This window comes from Hippocampus guttulatus, chromosome 16 (assembly GCF_054856545.1).
Source record: "Hippocampus guttulatus isolate MCC_2025c chromosome 16, RoL_Hgut_1.0, whole genome shotgun sequence".
Taxonomy (NCBI): domain Eukaryota; kingdom Metazoa; phylum Chordata; class Actinopteri; order Syngnathiformes; family Syngnathidae; genus Hippocampus; species Hippocampus guttulatus.
This window is the reverse complement of record NC_141276.1, coordinates 9514712-9537151: the sequence shown is the minus strand read 5'-3', so window position 1 is coordinate 9537151 and position 22440 is coordinate 9514712. Positions and strand designations below refer to the sequence as shown.

Genomic DNA, 22440 nt, shown 5'->3' with positions numbered 1-22440 from the left:
GTGTACATGTGGACATGAACTGTGATGTAGACGAATTAACAGTTCTTGCAACGCGCCACGAGCGGGTGCACACGCAATTGTAAATCAAATTAAATCACGTATAAAAAGTGGCTCATGTTCAATAGAAAAGGCTTGCTGCGCTGCGGCAATGAAAGACACGTACGGCAGGTGGCGCTCGTCGGTCACGCGCGCATCACGGTGTGGCACAAAAGAGAAGAAGAACTCGGAAGAGGAGCACGTCAAGACATTGCTGGTCTTTGTGTTATTTGAGCATTTCGCGTCTCAAACCTGATTTATTAACTTGTTCCGGTCTGCCGTCGTCATGGAGGTTCCGGGACCTGACAGCGACTGGAGAAGTCCTCAGTTCAGGCAGAAAGTCGTCACTCAGATGTGAGATTTAATCGCTGTCTCTCCTCCTGCTTTCTTGAGCTTAGTTTGGTTTTGTTCAGCTCTGCCCAGCTCATACAATCGGACTGGGTTAACGTGTGCAAAGGCTTTTTATTTCAGAGCACTTCTTGTGCTTGACTTTGCACAAGATAGCGTGATATTGTTTGTCAATTTTGAATTATGCGTTCCAATGATTTGTCAATCATGCGCTATTAAAAAATAAATAAAAAGGCTACATCAAAGTTAACTTACTAGTAGAGTTCCCATTGCATAACCGGTTCAGAAAAAAAATTATGGATTTTCTGTTCGTCAATTATTTGGATGATTTCTTTTACATGGAAGTTGGGAACAGTACTCTTACGTGCTTCTATTTTTTTGACAATCGACTCACCTGTGGTCACATGACGCTCAAATATATACAGCATATTCCCCAATGGTCTTTCAGTACCCTATACTAAAGAGCCACGTTTCAGTTTGGCAAAATCCTGCTTCATTACCAGAAATGTTAATTCCCACTCAACGTTGAATACTATGTGTGCATGTTGGCAAATGCGTCAGACAGCAGGTCATGTATTGTGTAAGGTGCGAAGTGTGAGTGTTTGTAAATAGAACATGGTTGTGTGCAACGCAAGATGTTGTGAAATAATGGTCTCCTACTGTATTTGCACTTTGCAGCGAGGAGGCCAAGAGGAAAGCGGGAAGCGGACACAGTAAGTCTAGCACGGAGATGGAGAACCAAGTTTACATCAAAGCCAAGACCAGAGTAAGTCGGGACCACGCTGGAAGATTTGAACTGGAGCCTCCTCACTAAAATATACACTGAAATGTTAATAATTAAAATGCAATACTCAGGAATAGCAACATCGATAATAAAACACAGCAATGGTGAATCACGATAAGATTGTAGATCAACGCTTAATCAGGAATAACAAGTTAAAAATGTGCACCCAAATGTCACTTTACACTGTTTGAAGGATCTTAGGGGAAAGTGACAATGTTGCTTTTGCAGGAGGAGTATCTGTCCCTGGTGGCCAGGCTCATCATCCACTACCGCGACATCCGTGAGTGACCATCCATTTATTTGTTTGCCTGTCCTGTCCCATTGTCACTTGACGACTGACCCCTGCCTTGTTTCTCTTTGACAGACAAGAAGACCATGGGAGGTCCGGGTGAGTGCATGTGTGCACGTGCCAGTACACATGGGCGGCACATGTAAAGTAGCGTGTGTTGTCTCCATTAGATCCCATCAATGCCTTGACTAACCTGACTGGCGTCGGAGGGGGCCCGGGCGCCATTGGCATGGGGCCCCGCCCCGCCGGCGCCCCCGTCGGGGGAATGGGGGCCATGGCGCCCATGCAGATTGGCCAGCATGCCATGCCGGGGGTTTCTGGAAACCCGCAACCCCGTGAGTGGATTTCCTCTCCGCGCCAAGCCGCATGCTCACTTGCCTGCGGAGTCACATGACTTCGCATGGGCGGCGCATTATGTCATTCGGTTATGTTTGCTAACTTGATTTGGACCCGAGGGGTCAGACATCATTCAAACACAAGTAAAAGGATAGTGACAAAACGGCAGCCATGCTTCAGACCTAAAGCTCATGGATCAAACCAACAACCGAATGTTTTCTCTGTATTGGTTCACCTTACTTCCCGCTATCATGTATTGCTTTCTTTGGGGTCAATAAGCCCAAATCAAGACGTTTGCCTTCCGTCCCAATATGGGAATGTGCTCATGGTTATGTTGGAGAACGGACGCAACACTCTTCCCCGCATTCCCCCCGGCTCCCTTAATCCTGTTCCTGGTCCTCAGTGGGGGGTGCCGCCCAGTTGGCCATGCAGCAGCAGCAGCAGAACTTGCAGTTCCAGCAGTTCCAGCAGCAGCAGTTCCAGGTTCAGCAGCAGATGAGAGCCCAGCAGCAGATGCACCAGAACCAACAGCAGCAAAACCAGCAGCAGCAGAACCAGGTACGACTGCAACCAGGTTCCAGTCCCTTTCAGCCGCCGCCACTTCCTGTGTTTGCAGATGCATCAGTCCAGGATGCAGCAGCAGCAGCAGCAGCAGCAGATGGTGCAGTTGCAGCTGCAGCAGCAGCACGCGCAGTCTATTCAGCACATGGTCCAGCAGCAGGCGCAACCGGGCCCCATGCAGCCGCTCCTGCAGCAGCAGCAGCAGGCCCCCATGGTGCCGCAGTCTCTAGCCGGACAGATGGCGACCGCCCAGCACGTCCCCATCAACTCACTGAGTCAGCAGCAGCACCAGCTCAAGATGCAGCAGGCCTTCCAGGTCAGAATACGTCCGCTCCCTGAGCCCCCCACACAAGCTTCAGCACCACGCTGTTTGTCGCCAAACGCTGACACTCCCTATTCCAACAAAGCCCAACTAAAGCACCCTCAACCCCCTACCAGCCCCAAGCATCACTCCCATTCACACGCCAAGCCTCCTAACTCCTCCCGAGTCCCCTCACAATGCCTACTTGAATACGTGTGTGCAGGCCCGGGCAGCGTTGCAGCAGCAACATCAGATGGCGGCCGCATCAGGACAAGTGAGTCACGGCCTACAGGTGGGAATCGGATAAAGAACCGACGCCGTGAATCACGCCTCCTCTTCCGTCCAGCTGGTACGTCCCAACATGCAGATTCTGCCCCGGCCTCCGCTGGCCCCGGCCATCCCGCCCCCCAACGCCGCCGCTGTGACGCAGCAGGTATGACCTTGAACCCGTGACCTTTCAGGCTCTGTCAATCATCTGTTCGGTTGATCCTGGCAGGTACAGCAGCATGCCATGATGTCGTCACCTTCGCCAGTGCAGGTCCAGACCCCACAGTCCATGCCTCCGCCCCCCCAGCCGTCTCCTCAGCCTCCCACCTCGCAGCCCAACTCGGCCAGGTATGAGCACGTGTAGGGCTAATTATTAGTTTGACTTACGCTTTGATGAGAAAAAATGGACGCCATAGTTTTTGGGAATTGATAAATAGTCATTTGCGTGTTTGTTTGTTTACCGTCATCATCAATGTTCGCTCGCGCTGCTGCTTCCCTCTGCTGTCTCTCAATTTGTTGGCCACTGTGGGAGTCAATACACACACACACAAACACACGCGCACACACTCACTCACATGTTGGGAATGAAAATGCATTTTTCCAATTTGGTTCACAAGTAGAGCTGTCAAACGATTAAAATATTTAATCTAATTAAAAATGCAACTGTCATAATTAACTCAAATTCACTAAAAATTAATCGTGATTACTGACGCATTTTTTATCGTTTCTGAATTTCCTTTTATATATTTTTTGTCCTATTTTTCCCCATTTTAATGCTCTCATCAATATGGAATCATGAATCCGTTTTCTTTGTGTAAATGCAAATATTTACTGAAATAACAATTTCGATTTTCAATTTTACATGAACATTTTTCACTTGGAGCAGTTATTCACACATAATCTCTCACACAATATTACTGTCCATCAATAACAGTGAAAAAAATATTTAGTCACACAACAGCTGCTTTAACAGCTCTTTTTATGGAATCAAAACAGAGCAATATAACATTATAAAGTGCACATCTAAGGTAAACTAGTACTCGGCCTATAGTGGATTTAAGCCATGGTTGCATACTTAGTTTTTCTCAAGTTTGCTTTGCTATGTTGATTCTGTTGGTCCTTCTTGCGCGGAAGTCTCTCTGCGGTTTTGTGTAGACATTATTTCGGATGACTACACTTGGTTCGATGACAACACTGAAGACGTTTTATTTTCGCTAGGTCGCTACCACTGCCCCGCTGAACTTCACCGTCACTGTCAGACGAACACAGAGAAGCTCCACCCGCTCTATTTATATGGACACGGAACACTGTAACCTTCCACACAAAATAGTTCCAAACAAGTAACAATCGCGTCAGTGGCATACATCGTATACTTGTATGATCCGGGTAACTTTGGTCTTGTCAGTGGAACAATCTGGCAACTTTTTAAAATTAAACTTTCCATTCATAAACTCTAAATATCAGTTTTCGGTGTTTTGCGCTGCCGTGGCTGGCAAAACAAACGTGCGTGGACCTATGCGGCGCGCTTGTTGTTTTATTTCTGGTTTATTTATAGAGCAACGTAACATCCGCTGTGACGTGTGCCGCGTTAATCTCGCGAGAAAAAATTGAATCCCATTAAAATTCATTTAAATGAATGCCAATAAAAACGCGCTAAACTGACAGCTCTATTCACAAGTCTTGTACTTGGGCAATTTATCTCGTGTTTTTAGTAAGGTGCAGCAGTGTATCATCGATGATAATAGCCAAGTGGCGCTAATGTTAACCATCATTCGGCAAACAGCTATCCTCTATGGGGCTGGGTTTTTTTGTTTTGTTTTTTTGGACAATTTCATTTCTTGCTTCTGCACTATGAGTTCTGAAAACATTCGCTATGCCTGCCAGATCACTGAGAGATCAACCTTGGTTTGAGTCAATGTGCCCATTTTCCGGTAGAAAAATCTCACAGGTAATGAGCATACCAAAAAAAAAAACCCAAACCCACACAGTCGTGTCATTTTTCGTGATAGTTTCTGGGGAAATTCATCGTCCAGGGGAAACAAATGTTATTGTGACAGGCCAAAGCAGGTGTCGTCGACGCCTCCCTGTTGGCATACGGCTTCCCTGTCCATGCCTTTTTCCACGGTAACTTCCTGTTTGCAGCTCGGGTCCCACGCCATCTCCCGGGGGGTTCCAGCCCAGCCCCTCCCCTCAGCCCTCACAGAGTCCATCTACCGCCAGGACACCCCAGAACTATGGGGTCCCCTCGCCTGGCCCACTTAGCACTCCAGGTACACACACACACACACAAACACACTGCAACCATGATGAAGTCTCCTTGAGCAAGCTACTGAGCCCCCAGTTTCTCCTGTCGCTGTGTTGTCAGCAAGTAAATGAGTAAACAGTGGAGAGCGCTTTAAGTACAAAAGGTTGAAAAGCGCCATTTGACAGCCCATTTAACACACACACACACACATACACACACACACACACACACTCCATCTGATTATATGACTTCCCAACAGGAAACCCAAACTCTGTGATGAGTCCCGCGGGGGCGGCGTCCCAGGAGGATCAGCAGTACATGGAAAAACTCAAACAGCTTTCCAAATACATCGAGCCTCTGCGGCGCATGATCAACAAGATTGACAAGAACGAAGGTGTGGGGGTGCGGGGCGGTCTTAGATGAAACGCAGGTCCTGTGAGTAACCTTTGACTTGTTGTTGTCAGAGCGAAAGAAGGACCTCAGCAAGATGAAGAGTCTCCTCAACATCCTCACGGACCCCAACACAAGGTGAAACTCAAAGCGCACTAGGATTGGACAATTGATTAGAAGCTAGTACATGTTACCGTGGTGACAGTCAGCTGGCCCACGTTCCCATGCCAACAGCCTCCTGTTTCATTGAGGTGATGCCACCATGGGTACAGCTAGTCAGTGTCACCATGGCAACTGTATGCTAGTCCACGTTTCTGTAGCAACCGTCAACAAGGTGATGTTACCATGTCGACACGTCACCATGATGAGTTTCGTGGTGCGTGTCACCACGGTGACAGACGGCGAGTTAGTGTGACCCCCGCGACAGTCCTCTTAAGTTTCCTGACCTTCAGGTGTCCTCTGAAAACGCTCCAAAAGTGTGAGATCGCGTTGGAGAAGCTGAAGAATGACATGGCCGTGGTAAGACATGCCCCTTTCTTACATCATCACCCCCCCCCCCCTCGAATCTTTACGTGTCTGCGTCTGTGTGCTTTTGGTCAGCCGACGCCCCCGCCGCCGCTGCCACCCAAGCAGCCCTATTTGTGCCAGCCGCTACTCGACGCCGTCATGGCCAACCTGCGCTCTCCCGTATTTAACCACTCGCTACACCGCACCTTCGCCCCCGCCATGGCCGCCATTCACGGGCCGCCCATCACGTAAGTCGCGTGCCTGCACACGACACGTCCGTCAAAAGAGCGGCTCCCCAAAAAGTTTGATGTCGGGCTATGGATGAGGCTAAAATGCATGAGAACCTTCAAAATTTCCATGGATTTCTTTCTACTTGTATTCCTTTCTGCGGCTCTTCTAGTCAAACCGTTACAACTCTGTGTTACACTCTAAGTCCTCCTACACATGGAATGATTTTTCCAAATCCTCAAATATATATATATTTTGAAATCTGTGACAAAACCAACACACAAAGGTTGACCAGTTTTCCCACAACCGTGAAAATTTTTGGTGGGAAATATTGAATCAGGACAAAAACACTCTGAACGTCTTGATGTGTGTACCTTGCCTAAGCCACATTCACCCCAATTTTTTTTGTGTGGTCATAAATTGTCCACTTTGCAAAAATTCTCCCCGTGGGCCGGATCGAACCCCACCGACAGGTCAAACGTTTGACACCCCATGGGGAACTTTTCGTGACTTCCCCCTCAGTGGTCCGCCGGTTCTGTCACGGAAGAGGAAGCAGGACGAGGACGAGCGTCAGACGGTCCCCAACATCCTGCAGGGGGAGGTGGCCCGGCTGGATGTCAAGTTCCTGGTGCACCTGGACCCGGCCCACTGCAGCAACAATGGTGCCGTGCACCTGCTCTGCAAGCTGGGTGAGACACTACGACACCTTGTGTGTTGACCCCCCCCCCCCCTCCCCTTCCGCTCACTTCTAACCTCCTTTTCGCCACAGAGGACAAAAACCTTCCGAGCGTTCCGCCGCTGCAGCTCAGCGTTCCCGCAGACTATCCGGATCAGAGCCCCTATTGGTCCGACCACGCCGACCAGTACGGTGAGCAAAACATCCCTCCCCCTCCTGTTCACCACAGTGGCACCTTAAGATATAAGTGACATGACGTCGGAGTTTCTGTAGATATTAGACATCTCTGATCTTTTTTGGGGGGTTCGGCACCATAGAAACAGTATGTGGCAGCAAAGTCAACTCGTTTTCGTTGCCCAGAAGCAAAACTTTGGTCAATGCTAAATAGTTGTTGAATTTATTCCCATTGAAGCTTTGCCTGAACTTAAACATGAAATTGCTTTATGGATGTCTTCATAGCTTAATGCTAACAATCAACGCAAAATACAATTGACATGCTAATTGTTAGCATTGTTTTTTTGGGGGGCTGGCGGCTAAGTCGCGGGCAAGTCAAGGGCAGTTTGGCATCACTTTCATTCAACAGCAGGGGGCAGTACTGCATAAAATGTCAGCTCCCTTGAACAGCTGAAAACAGTTTACGGTGCTCAATTCTGATTGCACAAATGCAATTTCCATCAATTTTTAGACGCGAGTTCACCTTTAACTTTGTAATTACTCTGTTTTATGAATATTATAGAGTGCTATTTACCTGACTAGAATAGATATTCCCAAAACTTTTAGAAAGCTTTCCTATCCTTTCCAATCATTTCACGAGGGAAAGATGATTTGTGCTACAAACGTTTACAGTTATGGGCATGGTCTCGGAACAAATTCAACTGGTAGCTCGAAGCACCACTTTGGCAAGTTGGGAATGACAGCTGATTGCAAAGTATTTCTCATTCCCGACTCCCCAATCCTTGCAAAGGGATTTCTAGTGCAGGAATGATCTAGGTCTGCTGTAAAAATGTGTGGCTGTGTGCCGACTTGTGTGCGCAGGCGCCAACCATTTCCTGCAGGCGGTGCATAGGACCCTGGCGTCCAAGCTGCTGCAGCTTCCCGACAAGCATTCGCTGACGGAGATTCTGCACATGTGGGCACAGAGCGTCCGCCAGGCCTGTTTGTCCGCCGCGTGATCTCACTGCCGCGACCAGCATCTTAAATGGCAACCTCTTATTTTTTTTTTTTAAACAAATAAAACACCTGCCCGAAGACCACACGTTTTATTCACGCCATAAAAAAAAAATTGAAAAAAGTTGACGTGTGCATCAAAAGCATAGTGAAAAGGCTCTGTAAGACACGTTGGTGAACACGTCCACGAACTGGCTGCTTCCTGCCACCGTCAACACCTGAAACAGATTTCGCGCGGCTCGTGACTGATCTGACACACAAAAAGACAAGCGCAATACAGCCAATGCACAACTACACGTCTGACTGACAATACGTCGGACGAGGGATGGGAATTAAAGAATTGTGATGACCTGAATCAGAAAAAAAAATTCTTTCTGAGGACTGCACATACCTGGTGCTCGGCGCTGTTGGTGTTGAGCTCCAGGCTGTTGATGTTGTTGGGCGTGCACGGGATCTGAGCCTTGACCTGTCCCCCCAGCAGGCAGTGGGACACAGTGGGACCTTGGCCCACTGCCAGAATCTGCGTCGAGATGGGACGGGACCGTTCACGCAGATTGAAGGAGGCGCGGCGCGAGTTGCCGAGGGGGATTTTCCTCACCATGTCCTGATAGAATGTGGCTCGTCTCTGGCAGCCGCTCAAAGCGAAGACGGACGTCGGCGTCAGGGAGCGAAGGTGCCACAGGGAAAGTGACGGGCCGCCGCCGCACAGCTGCAAGAAACACAACCAAACGGTGTCACAAGTGAAGTAAACCCTCATATTCCAGCATTTACGAATTTGCCCATACTGGGATTTTTTTCCATACTATTCTCTGAAAAATAACAGCATTACTTTGGCGCCATCTTGGTGTCAAGAAACAAAAACGATGTTGGCATTTAGGAGCTTCTTTTAAACAGAGGTAGTGCTGTGCCACTATCTCGTGGTATCATGGCGGTATAGATTTTTTTGGGTACTTTTGTGTAAAATGTTTACGAAATTTTGACTGGCAGAATGTCACATTTGGCTGCGGGTCGTTAGCCTTGGCCACCAACAGCGGAGGTTCACCGTACTGTCAAAAAGTCTCACCATCCAATCTGAGTCTGTGGTCAAACAGCTGATCCACTTGCCAAACTGGGGGCGGGCACATTTCTGATGAACAAGGAAAGACGAGGAGCTGAAAAAAAACCCGGCATGCTAACTAACAGCTAGCTGCGGTCCCGTGATGACGTTGTCTTACTTGGTACTTGTGCACCTCCACGCAGTGAACGCACTGAGACGTCCTGGTGTCTGGACACAAGATTAGACAACTGCATTTGTGCTGAACTGAAATGCCAAGGAATTCTTTGAATGGTTGAAATGGAGAATGTGAGACTTGTAATGTGGAAACGTGGAAATTTGAAACAGAAATTCTGGGGCTAATTGGGAGTTTTTGTGGAAAAAGTAAAAAAAATTGGTTTCTTGGAAAATGGAATTCTGGGCGGAAAAATGAATTTTTAAAATGAGAAATGCTGAATCCCGGGGAAGTTGGAATTGTTGAAATGTCACGGGGTACTCACCCCAGATCCTGACGGCGCCATCCTCGCTGCCTGACAGAACCTCACCTTCGCGCTCCCTCACACTCAGACAGTGGACGTAGTCCGTGTGTCCCCTGAAGACTGACTGAGAACAGAGACGGACAAACGTCAACATTGGGCGCCGACTAGCGATGTTGCCACGCTTCCTCGGGCCCACCTTGAAGACGCCGTGCTCCAGGTCCAGGATGTGAACGTTGTTGTCACCGCCGCCAAACACCACGCTGTTGTCCTGACATGAACACAAACAAGTTACATTTAGGTGAACTAGAGAGTAGTAGTAAGGACAAAGTACATGGACCTTCAGATAAGAGGATATGGAATAAATTCTCAAAATGGCTTTTCCGTACTCACTCTGGGGTTGATGACCATGGCGTTGATCTCAGGGATCTCCATGCTGGCTCTGAACAAGGAGTGAAAGAGAGAAGGCACATCATATGAACTGCCGTAAGCGTAAGGGTGAGCCAGGCCAAGTTGGAAAATGACACTGACTTGTATTCTGGTCTTCTTGTCCACACAGCTTTGACGTTCTGAAAGGCAAACACAAGAAAGTGCAACAGTGAGTCACACGCTGCGGTGACACTGCCATTGCGTTGCGCTACCTTCTTGATGAGATCAGCCCAATTCCAGGCACTGACCGATCCATCCCCGGCGCTCAGCAGATGGCCGCCAAACGACTCCAGACAGAACACTGGACCGTCATGAGCTGAGGGGCACGACACACAGACAGTTAGATGGCAGACACTGGCCTCAACAAAGCTGGAGTGAACATTGCTCACCTGAAAACGTTAACACGGGCTTTCGACCTGCCTCCGACATATCAGGGCTCAGCGCTGCGCACAAACTTGACAGAAAAACCTCCTCCCTCAGGTTCATCATCATCATCAACAACATCATCATCCTCGCACCCCTCACCTGAAGATGGCGATCTCCCCGTAATTGTTTCCCGCCGCCAGGAAGCGTCCACATGGTGAAAAACCTTGAGAGAACACCGACATGTGCAGCAACTGTGGATATGTCACATGCCCATTAACATGTCGCTCAGTCTTGAACACCACAGCCTGCTCATGAATATGGACATCACCAGATCATTAACACTCCAAGTTTTAACACAATACGTCCCCTGCTCGTTATCACGCCATGACACCAGATCGTTCAGGGCCATATTCAATTTAAATCATCACCATCAGATATGATGATTCAGTTACAGGCTTTGTGAAAAATTGTTGTGCTTCTCACATAAATGTCGCAATTAAATTGCGTTCAAATGGCATAAGGCAGTATAATTGATCTTGCTGGCTGGGAGCTCAGCACCTCTAAACCTCTCAGTCTACATTCGCCCCTGATACGAATATAAATGTATAGCTGCACGAGAGACGTCGGGAGAACAAGTTTTGACATTTGAGCACAAAGGAAAATATTTGTCGAAATTTGGGGGGGAAGCCAAAATAAAGTTTACCTCGACGGGCCCCATTGTTGTCTGCTGGAGCGGCGCGTTTTGATCTGCTCCGAAAGCGCATTAATATGTCATCATCGCACCTTGCATTCTGGGACATGTAGTTAGGAGCGCGCCATTGCTACATGCTCGTTGTTCGGTCATGATGGAGACGGTGCATTAAATAGTGTGTGGTGTTGAACGAGAATATTTATTTTAGTTTGTAATCACAGCAACACAACAACAGTAACAGCAAAGCACAGCTGAAGTCTTAAATGAGGACAAAAACAAAAAATTCTCTCGGGTCACGAAATCAACATGGCGCTGCTCTCTCCGCCGCTCGGGCCAGCTCGGCTGCGTTCGGATCGGCTCGGCCCGGCCTCCCCCGCTGATGTAGAAAATGAAAATGAAAACGCTTGTAGACAGCAAACGATCAACTGGCTTGCTTTATCCTATTTTTCAGCTCATCGTCGTAGTCGTGCCGCGCGCATGATGACGCGGTGCGCGGCAGGAAGTGTGTTGTCGTCGTTGTCGTCGTAGCGGCGGGCGGCGCACAGCCAAGAGGCAAAAGTCGAGTGTGGAAAAGCAAAGCGGCAAATGCCAAACAAAACAAAAATGATTCGTCGGTGACGGCGCAACGTTTCGCCTTTGCATCTGCACGCCGACGCAGCTCGCTTCACTTAGCGGGACGCGGAGGGCGCCGGAGGGGTAAGTTTGAGGCTGGCAAAGCAGCTTTCCCTCCCCACTTGATGGGGGCCGAGCGCGGAGGGTCGACTCGACATCTTTGTGTAGCTGCAGGGCTAGCTCGGCGGCTAGCGGACGAGCTAACACCCGGCCGGCCGAGGCTGCTCTTGACGCAATTAAATCGATTGCGGATAACACCTAGCGTCTTTGCGTGTGCGTACATTTGCAGAGTGAGCCTAATGCTGTTTGTCTGTCTGTTGGTTTGCTTGCTTACTGAACAGCTAACAAGTCAGGTGCTAAGCAGCGACCCGGTGAGCTAACGTTATCGGGCTGCTAGTGGTTGACGCGCGCAATGGCCCTTTTCGTCAAAGTCAACCATGTTCTTCGACACTGCTGAGGTCGCTGCTGTGGTCCCCAGTGGGCTCTCACGGCCCAGCGTCGTTTGTGGCGTGAGTTGTCCGGGGAGCGAGGCGGCGGCGGCTTGCTGCTCAAAAGTCTTTTTTCATTCTCGTGTGTACGTAACCGAACCCTCTGCGGGCTCGTTTGTGTTGATGATGGAGGTGGGAGGCGATGAACGAAGCTCCGCGAAGGGGAGAACCGTGCGACGGGGAAGATGCTCGGTGTTGTCCGACAGATGCGTGTTGGAGTCGGGCCAAGGTCAGGCGTCCCCCCCGCGGCCCGCTCTTGCTCCCCTCTCCATTTTTCTCCTTCATTGCAATCAGCACGTCAGTCAAAGAAAGCGATTGGCAACTTTTCACGTAAACAATAACACGTGCATGCCAATTAAACGAGTTTATTTCTTGTCAGTCATGTTTGCTGACATGTTGCCATGGAAACACTAATGGAGTTGTAAGACATCAAACGTCTCTGGCAGTGTTGGAGATCCTTTACTTAGTTCCTCCTAATATGAAATGGACTATGGCTATGTGCAAACTGCACGTCAATTAACTTTTATTTATTGCTCAAATGTATCTTTTCCCCCCGTCAATGAGTACAGTATTATTCAGATTTTTTTTCCCCCAGGCCCCGATCATATGTGGATATTAATTACCAATGCACCTACAGTCTGGATTCTCAAGAACGCTTATTCAACCTCCACGTCATCAAAAGACAACAAATGTCATAGTGAGCTGACAGAAGAAATGGGCACAAAAAACCGTGGCTGATGAAAGAGTCGAAAACAGTCAATGGCGATTAGATGGCATGAAATCATTCAGTTATGAAAACGTAAACTTTGGAAGCACAACATCTTTGAAATTGCCACGTAATGTATCTGGACAGAAACCAACACAAGGACTATATTTACTTTGCCAAACGCACTGTGCACCATGTAACATCGTGTTTTGTGCGCAGGTGGGTCACTTTGTGGATGTGTTGCGTTTGCTTTATAGGTCATAATTATTTTTGGGAATGAACTACATAACAATATCAGATTCAAAAACAACAACAACAAAAAAGTTCAATTGGGCATCATACACTGCAAGGTGATCGTAGCTGTAGATGGTTTGCTAAAATGTCAACTAAAAATCCCTTTGGAGTGATTAGGGAGTAGACAGCGAGTGAATGAGTGAATAATTCAGAACACAGCTTGGTTCTGAATCATTCACTCACTCCCACTCCCTAATCGTTAGAATAGAATATGTGTCTCGATAGCTAATGTACTTTACAGTTGTTCTTTCATAATTTATGGGGGATTTGAGAGGCGTTTGAAGTGCTCGTCCTACGTCTTTTAGAACATTTCACAAAGATGAGGGCCTTTTTGTCACGTTGCTAATATGGTGGACCTTGATTAATTAGGTCTGCAGCTATCAAATAATTTGGTATTTGCATCTGCTATTGAAAATTCAATTGACACGAACTCTTCAACTTTTGTTGGTGGAATTCTCTCCCATTCGTGCTTGATGTACAAGTCTCGAGTTGCTCACCGGTGTCCATTCTATTTTGTGCTCGTAATGCGCCGCCCATCCATTTTCAGTGTAAGACAGGTCTGTCGTACTCTTTTGGTGACTTAAGAGTTGTAACTTGCATATGTCGATGCAGCGACCGACTGTGTTAACTGACATTGGTTTTCTGACGTGTTTCCAAGCCGACGTGGCAACGTACGTTACAAAATGATGCTTGTTTGTTAATGCGGTGTCGCCTGAGGGATCGAAGGTTATGACCGTTCAATGTCGGTTTTCAGCCAGAGGTTTCCCCAGATTCTCAAAATCCTTTTGGTGATATAATGGACCACCGATGAGAATACATTTCCCACCTTTTTTTTCAGTTGTACATTGAGAAACGTTGGACTATTTGCTTATGCAAATAAATATCGGCGCTTGTGAATAACTCAGCCTTTCGGGGATGCTCCTTTCATACCCAATCATGACACGTTCGTGTTTCCAATGAACCTATTTGCTCGTGCAAAGTTCCAAATGTTCAGGGTGTTTGTTTTTTTAAAAATCATTCCTTAACTTTCCCAGTCTTTCCCCTCCCCACACCAGACACATGAATGCCGTGGCACGAGTGGAACACGAATGATTATTTCTCCCACGTTGGACAAACCACACATGATGATGTCACTTCCCCCCCCCCCCCCCATTCTTGTCTCCATAGTAACGCCTCACAGGCCACCTGCCAGGGGGCATGGCCAGCGCACTCGACTGACGAGCAAAGACCCTCCCAAGCGAAAGCCCCTCCCACCCGCACCAATGGTCACCAGCGGTCGCACCGTGGCCTCTCCCCCCTGAAGACTGGCGCCTGAGTACTATGGCAATGCATGATATGAGTCGTGCCAAGGGTTTCCCCTGTAAAGAATGTGATATGGTCTGCCCCAGTACTCCAAGTCTTCTAGAACATATGAAAGCGCATTACCAGCAAGGAGAAAGTGGACGTTTTGAGTGCGAACAGTGTGGACGAATTTACAAGCACGCAGCTAGTTTGGCCAACCATAAAAAGTCTCACGAAGTGGGCTCCTTCCAGTGTCCCGTCTGCACCCGCACTCTGCCCAACGCGGTTGCCCTCAAAAATCACCTTCGCATACACACCTTGTCCCCAAGTAGCGCTCACGCCGAAGAAGAGAGCGAGGAGGTGCCCGAGGAAGGAGGCCCTCACGAAAGGGACTACGCCCTCGGCCAGGACCTCTCGGACGGCTTCGGGCGTCCCCACTTGAACAACAGCAGCCTGCAGGGCCACCCAGGTACCAAAAGTTCCCCCGAGTCGGACGACGCCTGGGACCGACCATTCAAGTGCGACCAGTGCGACAGAACCTACCGGCACCACGGTAGCTTGGTCAACCACAAGAAGTGTCACCAGCAAGGAAGCTTCAAGTGCTCCGTGTGCTTCAAACAGTTTAGCAACCTGGCCGCCCTCAACAGCCACGAGAGAACTCACTCGAAGTTCAAGAGTCCCGCGGCGTCCATGGTGAGCAGCAGTAGTGGCGGCGGCCTCCACCAGTCCGAGCGAGGTGGGGGCGGCGGCTCTCAGGCCACCCAGAGCGACAACGCCAACTCTTGCTTCTGCCACTTGTGCCAGATTGCGCTTCCCAACAAGGCCGACTTCCAGGAGCACATCCTCCTACACAACACCACCTCGCCGTCCCTCGGACTGTCCCGTAGCTTTCCCGGTCTCATGCCTCACAATCTGAGTGCGGTTCGATCTCCGGCATACACTCCAGCTCTTGGAGACCCTCTACCCCTGCCGCCTTTGCCCGGCGATAAAAGGGGTCCCTACGACCCCATCATGGGCCCTCCCGTCAACAATCCTATATATACGTGCGCCTACTGTGGGGCGGGACATCCTGACCTGGAGACCCTCAAAGTACACTACCTGACCCACGATCCCCATCCCGCCTCCCACGGCCAGGATAGCTCCATACTCAACTCAGAAGCATTAAGTTCCGCTTCCCAGGGTTCGGTGTCGTCGTCGGGAGGCCGCGTGGCCCAGGCCAGTTCTCCGGATGACGGCGAACGTCGCTTCAAGTGCGGCGAGTGCGGCAAGAGCTACCGGCACGCGGGCAGTCTGGTCAACCACAAGCGCTGTCATCAGACGGGCCACTATCAGTGCACAATCTGCTGTAAGCAGTACCCTCACTTGGCCGCGCTACATAGCCACCTGCGAAGCCACAAGGGGCGGTCCTCCAACCAGCCTCTGGGCGACGGCAACGATTGGTTATCTCCAGAGCCGCTGACGCTGGACTCTCAGCAGAGCTACGTGCAGGAAAGCAGTGACGCCACCACGCCCATCTCGCTGCCGGGAAACCTCACAGACCCCGCCCACTTTGTACCAGACGGCAGTCACAACAGCGCTTTGGACTCGCTGGAGTTCCACGACCGCTTCGACGGGGGTTCCGCCCATCGGCAGGCCGACCGCCACGTGTGCGCCGACTGCGGCGAGATGTACGCCGATGTGTCTGGGATCAAGTCGCACATGTGCCCCCGCCGTGGTCAACCGCCCCCACAGCAGCAGAGTAACATGTCCAACGGTTTTATAGGCAACATGAATTACCACAGCTCCAGTGGCAGCTCCGTGCCCCCAGACAGTGTAAAGGAAGGAAGCAGTCAGCGACAGTACTCCCAGACCGGAGGCAAGAGGATGGGAAACAACGACAAGGATGACGACGACGGAGAAGTCTACCAGTGTTCCGTGTGCGGGAACCATTACGCCAGCCTCCGAGCCCTGCGCAGCCATCTGCGAAGTCATGCCAATAATCCCTCCGGTCCCGGACCGTCCAATCTGGAACAGGACTGGAGGGTGATCTGCTCCACGTGTGGCCAAAGCTTCTCCAGGAAGCAAGACCTTCTAAATCACCAACTGGTCCACGGTCCCCAGAGACCCGATGGCCAACAACAGGGCATCGGCAGCGCTTCGGCCAACGGCAACGACAAGATGGACGGCCGCAGCCACATTTGCGTGGACTGCGGCATGTTCTTTGCAGACCGTCACCACCTGATCACCCACCTGTGTCCTGGCAAGAATCGGGCCGGCACGCTGAGTAAGCAGGTCCTGAGTGGAGCAAAAGGGATGTCTGGGGGCGAGGGCATGGGTGGCGGGGTTGCGGGCGGAAGTCGTGACATCGCTGGGAATGGGCGGCGGTCAATGGTGGACCAAAGTGACAAACCCCACAAGTGTGACCAGTGCGGGCGAGGCTACAGACACCCGTGCTCCCTCCTCAACCACAAAAAGTCCCACAAGACGGGTGTGTTCCGCTGCTTGGTGTGTCAGAAGCGTTACTACAACCTGCTGGCCCTCAAGAATCACCAGAGGACTCATTTTGACCTCAAGAGGTATGGCCACCGTTTTCACTTTTCCACCTAATAGTATTTTGATACTTAAAATGTCAACACAATGACAGATAATTGTGACACTGGACACCTAAAGCGCTCACAACGGACACATTATTCATTACTTACACATTCACACTCTAGTGGCGGTAAGCTTTGCATGTAGCCATACTTGCCCTGGGCCCACCACCAATCATTCACACCCAGCCGTACACCAGTGTGAGTAGTACTGGAGGGAAGGTGTCTTGCCCAAGGACACGGCGGCACATGATTCAGAGAGAGCTTGATTCGAACAGCAGACCCCGCGGTTAACGGAGGACCTGCTGTACCTCTGAGCCATGGCCGCCCTCTGTGCATGATGATTCGGCAGTGTGTCAAACCACCACAGTGTAGTGCTAACTAGTGGTGGAGGAGGACTTGCGCTGTTATTATTACTTGATAATTTTAGTTAATGGATCGGTGGCTGGTATCGGCAGCCCAGTACTGATACCTGGTACCTGTATTGGCCTATCCCGCGGGTCGGCAACACGCGGCTCCAGAGCCGCATGCGGCTCTTTAGCGACATCTAGTGGCTCCCTGCAGCTTTATAAAAAATCTTTGAAAATGGAAAAAGATTTTGATAGTAGACTAATATACAGGTAGCTCAAATCGATATAGATACATGTTGCAGCTCCGAAAAAGGAGAGCTGTGGTGTTGGTTTTTTAAAACGTACACTTTTACACTTTTAACAGTCCCGACAAACACAGACACGTCTGCGTCCGACTCCGTGCCTTCTCTCTTCTCGTTCGACTCAAGAGGTGTTCAAAGATAGCCTCAGAAAAACGGAAATTCATGATCACTTCACTGACACTAAGAAAAGTGAAAATAATGCACCAAAACAAAAAATCAAGCGAGGAAATCACAAACGTTTGTGAACACACAACAAAGGAATGAATAACAAACAATTCTGAGACAGTCCAGTTTCCTTCATTGTAGGTTTTATAGAAGGCTTTTATTTTTTTTGCAGCTCCAGACATATTTGGGTTTTTTGTCCTATATGGCTCTTTCAACATTTTGGGTTGCCGACCCCTGGCCTATCCCTACTCTTTTATTTTGCAGTGGAAAAAACGTTGACTTGTTGGTCTTGTATCAACTGCATCCTTGACTGATTTTCTGCCAAGTAGCCGACATCACGTCTCTCTTGTTTTGATTTTAGGTCAAAAATGCCTGAATTGTGCTCATGTGATGAATAGATATGCAAAATCGATGCGTGTCTTTTGCAACTGCAGGCACAAGTGCGAAGAATGCGGAAAGGCCTTCAAGATCCAAAAACAGCTGATTAACCACCTCCGTCTCCATGAGGAACACCGGGCCAAAGGACTGGTCCGGACCGGCCCCAACGGCTCACGCTACCAGCAGCCCGGCCCATCTCCGATGGCGAGCATGCGAGGGGAGTCGTCAAAGGGCCCCATTATGGGTGTCAAATACGCTCAACAGGGCTTCAAAAAGCCCTACTCTTCGGCCGGAACGTCCAGGCCCCAAAAGTTTGACCCGGCCGAGAGCGGGCGGCGACCTTTTGCCTGCGAGGAGTGCGGCAAGACGTATCGGCACGCGGGCAGCTTGGCCAACCACAAGAACCTCCACAAGATCGGCGAGTACCATTGCAACGTGTGCAACTCCACGTACCCCAACAGGCTGGCCATGAAGAACCACCTCCGCCTCCACTTTGCCCAGAAGAAGCACAACTGCCAGGAATGCGGCAAGGGTTTCCGTACCCAAAGGCAGCTGGCCACGCACACCACGGCAGGCCTGTGCAAGGGCCCGCAGGGTCCGGGCGCCCAAATGGACTTTGAGTGCGACGGCTGCTGCGAGGGCTTCTCGTCGGCGGAGCAGCTGGCCGCGCACGACTGCCCCGCCCAGCACCTGCCGTCCTCGTCGTCGGCCGGCAGCTCGGCCAACGTCAGCATGGAGAGGAGCTCCGTGGACCTCGACTCCGACGAAAGGCCTTATGCGTGCGACCTGTGCAGCTGCGCCTACAAGCACGCCAGCTCTCTGCTCAACCACAAGCACACGCACAAGACGGGCGACTTCCGCTGCAACTTCTGCGACAAGCCCTACACCAACTACATGGCACTGCGCAACCACATGCGCATCCACACGCAGCGCAAGAAACACATCTGCCACACGTGCGGGAAAGCCTTCCGCCTGGCCCGCTTTCTGCGCAACCACCAGAAGGTCCACGAGGAAGGCGCCACCCCGTTTGGCTGCCCCACCTGCGGCAAGAGCTTCCAGGGCAGGTCGGGCCTGGCCCGACACCGCTGCGGCGACAACCAAGTAGGCATGGATGTCAGGAGGAAGACGGGCGGCGCCACGGCAGAGGGCGACGAGTGTCGCTACACGTGAGTTGTCCTCACTTGTTTGTCATGCTTGGAACTTGTCCAAATAGTGAAGATGAATTTAGCTCTGCACATGTCTATTCCAGGTATATGATCTCCAATCCGGCTTCCTTGGGACCATTCGCGTGCCGGAATTCGGATTTTTCTGAAGTTTGGACAAATTGAATTAGTGGAGAGACCAGTTAAGTCACCCCCGTTTGCTTTCAGTTAGCATCCACTTTGTCTTTGTGCTGCTGATGTTGTGTGTCCTTGTGTGCGTGCGGGAAAGAAACCGGCCCACCTGTAGACAAGATTAGGAAGGGGGCGCAGGGACGGAGGAGGGGGACCGCGCCATGAGGCCGGTCCCCCTTGTCCGGCCCCTGCTTCGGCCACTACAACCTCTTTTTGGCTAAGCCGGATTGCAGATCATATACTGTAACGCTAGCGTAATCTCCATGCAGTGCTGTGGCTGTGATGTGATGCGCGCTTCCGCCCGGCATCTAACGTCGCGTCTGTGCGCAGGTGTGACCAATGTGGACGCTCCTACCGACACGCCAGTTCCCTCATCAACCACAAGAACACGCACACCCTCGGCATCTACCACTGCGCCGTGTGTCTCAAAACCTACTCCAATCTTCTGGCCCTCAAAAACCACCGCCGCATCCACTCTGAGATGCGGCGGCACCGCTGCCACGACTGCGGCAAGAGCTTCCGAGTGGCCTCGCAGCTCTACAACCACCGGCGGGTCCACCAGAAGCAGCGGGAGCTGACCTGCGCCTCGTGCCGCCGCGCCTTCCCCACTCAGGCCAGCTTCCGACTGCACATGGAGATCAGCCATGGCCAGGCACCCCAGAGGCCGCCACCCCATCGCCACCGGCCGGGCTGGGGCTCGGGCTTGGACCTCACTTTGATGCAAGAGCAGGGCGTGGACGGTGCGGCACGGGCCCGTGGACGGCAGGCGGCGCCCAAGGCCCACGTGTGCGACCAATGTGGCCGCTCCTACCGCCACGCCAGCTCGCTGGTCAACCACAAGAACAGCCACAAGACCGGAAGCTTCTTCTGCAACTCGTGCCACAAGCAGTTCCCCAACCTGATGTCCCTTAAGAACCACCGACGCATCCACACCGAGCCCAAACGCTACCAGTGCCCGGACTGCGGCAAATCTTTTCGGGTGTCCACCCAGCTCATCTGCCATCGCCGCATGCACACCAAGGAAAAACCCTTTACGTGCTCGCAGTGCGATAAACGCTTCTCCTCTAAGTCCAACCTCAGGCACCACATGAAGGTCCACTGGCCCAGCAACTCTGCGGCGCCGTCCCGCAGGGCTGCTGGCCCACCGCCCAACTTTGGGGGAATGCCGGGCGGCACCTTCATTTGAACTGAGTTCGCTCTTGGGGCTTAATTCGGCAGAGACAAACCGGACGCATAAACGCGCACCAACATGCTCTGGCCCGCTGCCGCCTCACTGGACACGCCCACTTGATGAGATTTGAGTGACGGAAGGACGCAGCTAGGGCAAGGCAGTTGGGGCATGGCCTTGGAGTGGGTGAGATTTTGACTTTGCATACACCCCGCCCACAAACACTGGTAGCCTCTACCATTGGACGCTGGACATTGTCGTCCGACGCAAACGGGATTGGCCGACGTGAGAGCGGGCAGTTGACATCTGTCGGGAAGCTCCGCCTTCTGATTGTGTAGAATAGTTAGCGTGTTAACGACACATATGTGTACACGTGTTCATGTGTGTAGTAGCAGCTGCGGCGCTAGTGTGTAGATGTCTTTAGAGCTGTGATGACCCATAACCCTCCTGGCCCCCACGTGCTAAAGGGACCTTTGTATCTCCTAGCGTAGCTTTTGCTGTATTTATTGACTGGACGCTGAGGCGGTAGTTAGCGTCATGATGTTAGCAAGCGCGTTTGACTGTTTGTATGCTTAGTTTGAAGTCACGTGACTTTTCTAACGTCTTTTGATAATTTGTTAACTTGAAACCGCTGAGGACTGAAAATAAAACTGATGACAAATGCGCGTCGTCACTTCACTCGCGGGATTTGATGCGAGCCCGGGCGTTACCATCGGCGTCCTGGCGACTCTTGATGTCACTTGTCATTCAAAGAGGAAGGTAGCCAATGGTAAGTGGAATTTCAAAATGAAAGATGTGGGGGAGACGGGCCTCCCAGGAACATGCGTCCTTAACGTTATTGTTTTAATATTGACTGTGCTTCTTTTTACACTTGTATGATGAGTCTACGCATGTCACTTTGTATTTTGTATCTCGTGTTTTGACATCTAACTCTACTGCAAACTTCATTTACACACATTAAAAGACTTCCACAAACATGCTTTGCTTTTGTCATTGCTATCCAACAAGAATGTAAGTCACAAAAACTTAGACCTGTCAATTCACAGGCATCATTATAACCTGTCTGTCCATTCGCACACATTCAGACACGACCTGTCCATGCATGCATTTCATTTTCCCTCACATCACTACAAAATCTGTACAGGTTGTATATTAACATGGTCCATCTTATTTGAACGTCCATCATCTTTCAATTCATTCACCCACACTCATTTGGCTCTGTCCACCAATGCACATTTCGACAGGCATCCGTCTCCGTTCACTTTGCTCAAGTGAACATGGCCTGTCCATTGAGTCACCCACGTCACGGAACCGCCCATTTAGACAGATCAAGCGTGAGCGAGCACATGCTCCCTGGAAAGGATTATAGGAGAGCACGCCGGTTCTACTACCCAGCCGGACAGCGGAGAGAGTAAGTTTACCGGCTGGCGAGGCGAGTCTAAACTCAAGGGTTGTTTTTAGACTTAAGGCTGACCCTCTAAATCAGTGGTCTCCAACCACCAGTCTGCGGACCGGACCGCATAGAGACAGACCTGTGAGCAAAATTACGATCGGAAGTGATGCGGGGAAATGTGTGCGCGTCGGGCCAATTGGAGACCTCTTTTTAACTTTGTTTAGAAAGTTGAAATAAACAGAATCCGCCAATAAATGCAAGAAGAGGCA

The 22440-nt window shown here is 50.6% G+C and overlaps 3 protein-coding genes across 9 annotated transcripts; 2 read left to right on the top strand and 1 right to left on the bottom strand.

The window, feature by feature from the left end:
• The first annotated feature begins 25 nt into the window (after positions 1 to 25).
• med15 (mediator complex subunit 15) lies at positions 26 to 8216 on the top strand. 2 transcript variants are annotated; one of them, XM_086133148.1, is made up of 18 exons: positions 26 to 390; positions 1063 to 1150; positions 1397 to 1448; positions 1533 to 1556; positions 1628 to 1792; positions 2197 to 2351; positions 2410 to 2670; positions 2879 to 2929; positions 3002 to 3088; positions 3152 to 3270; positions 5065 to 5192; positions 5427 to 5561; positions 5632 to 5695; positions 6010 to 6076; positions 6158 to 6312; positions 6815 to 6981; positions 7062 to 7160; positions 8004 to 8216. In XM_086133148.1, the coding sequence occupies exons 1-18, from the start codon at positions 323 to 325 to the stop codon at positions 8138 to 8140; spliced, it is 2022 nt and encodes a 673-aa protein (XP_085989274.1). In that variant the 5' UTR covers positions 26 to 322; the 3' UTR covers positions 8141 to 8216. The 2 variants fall into 2 exon arrangements, with proteins under 2 accessions (XP_085989274.1, XP_085989273.1); XM_086133147.1 differs by having other exon boundaries at positions 6010 to 6312.
• On the bottom strand, positions 8211 to 11472 carry thoc6 (THO complex 6). Of its 3 annotated transcripts, none has more exons than XM_086133153.1 (13): positions 11143 to 11472; positions 10599 to 10690; positions 10463 to 10527; positions 10286 to 10389; positions 10176 to 10213; positions 10038 to 10086; positions 9844 to 9915; positions 9669 to 9771; positions 9350 to 9399; positions 9199 to 9286; positions 8734 to 8844; positions 8527 to 8655; positions 8211 to 8353 (listed from the first exon to the last, which is right to left on the bottom strand). In XM_086133153.1, the coding sequence occupies exons 1-13, from the start codon at positions 11155 to 11157 to the stop codon at positions 8232 to 8234; spliced, it is 1038 nt and encodes a 345-aa protein (XP_085989279.1). In that variant the 5' UTR covers positions 11158 to 11472; the 3' UTR covers positions 8211 to 8231. The 3 variants fall into 3 exon arrangements, with proteins under 3 accessions (XP_085989279.1, XP_085989278.1, XP_085989276.1); XM_086133152.1 differs by having other exon boundaries at positions 9199 to 9261; positions 11143 to 11281; XM_086133150.1 differs by having other exon boundaries at positions 9199 to 9261; positions 10463 to 10690.
• A 64-nt stretch (positions 11473 to 11536) lies between these two features.
• On the top strand, positions 11537 to 21755 carry LOC147192990 (zinc finger protein 646). 4 transcript variants are annotated; one of them, XM_086133140.1, is made up of 5 exons: positions 11537 to 11826; positions 14398 to 17066; positions 18333 to 19442; positions 19526 to 19620; positions 19941 to 20090. In XM_086133140.1, exons 2-4 carry the CDS (start codon positions 14551 to 14553, stop codon positions 19602 to 19604), a joined length of 3705 nt encoding a protein of 1234 aa, XP_085989266.1. In that variant the 5' UTR covers positions 11537 to 11826; positions 14398 to 14550; the 3' UTR covers positions 19605 to 19620; positions 19941 to 20090. The 4 variants fall into 4 exon arrangements, with proteins under 4 accessions (XP_085989266.1, XP_085989261.1, XP_085989265.1 ...); XM_086133135.1 differs by lacking the exon at positions 19526 to 19620 and having other exon boundaries at positions 11544 to 11826; positions 19941 to 21755; XM_086133139.1 differs by lacking the exons at positions 11537 to 11826; positions 19526 to 19620 and adding an exon at positions 11989 to 12459 and having other exon boundaries at positions 19941 to 21755.
• The last annotated feature ends 685 nt before the right edge of the window (positions 21756 to 22440 follow it).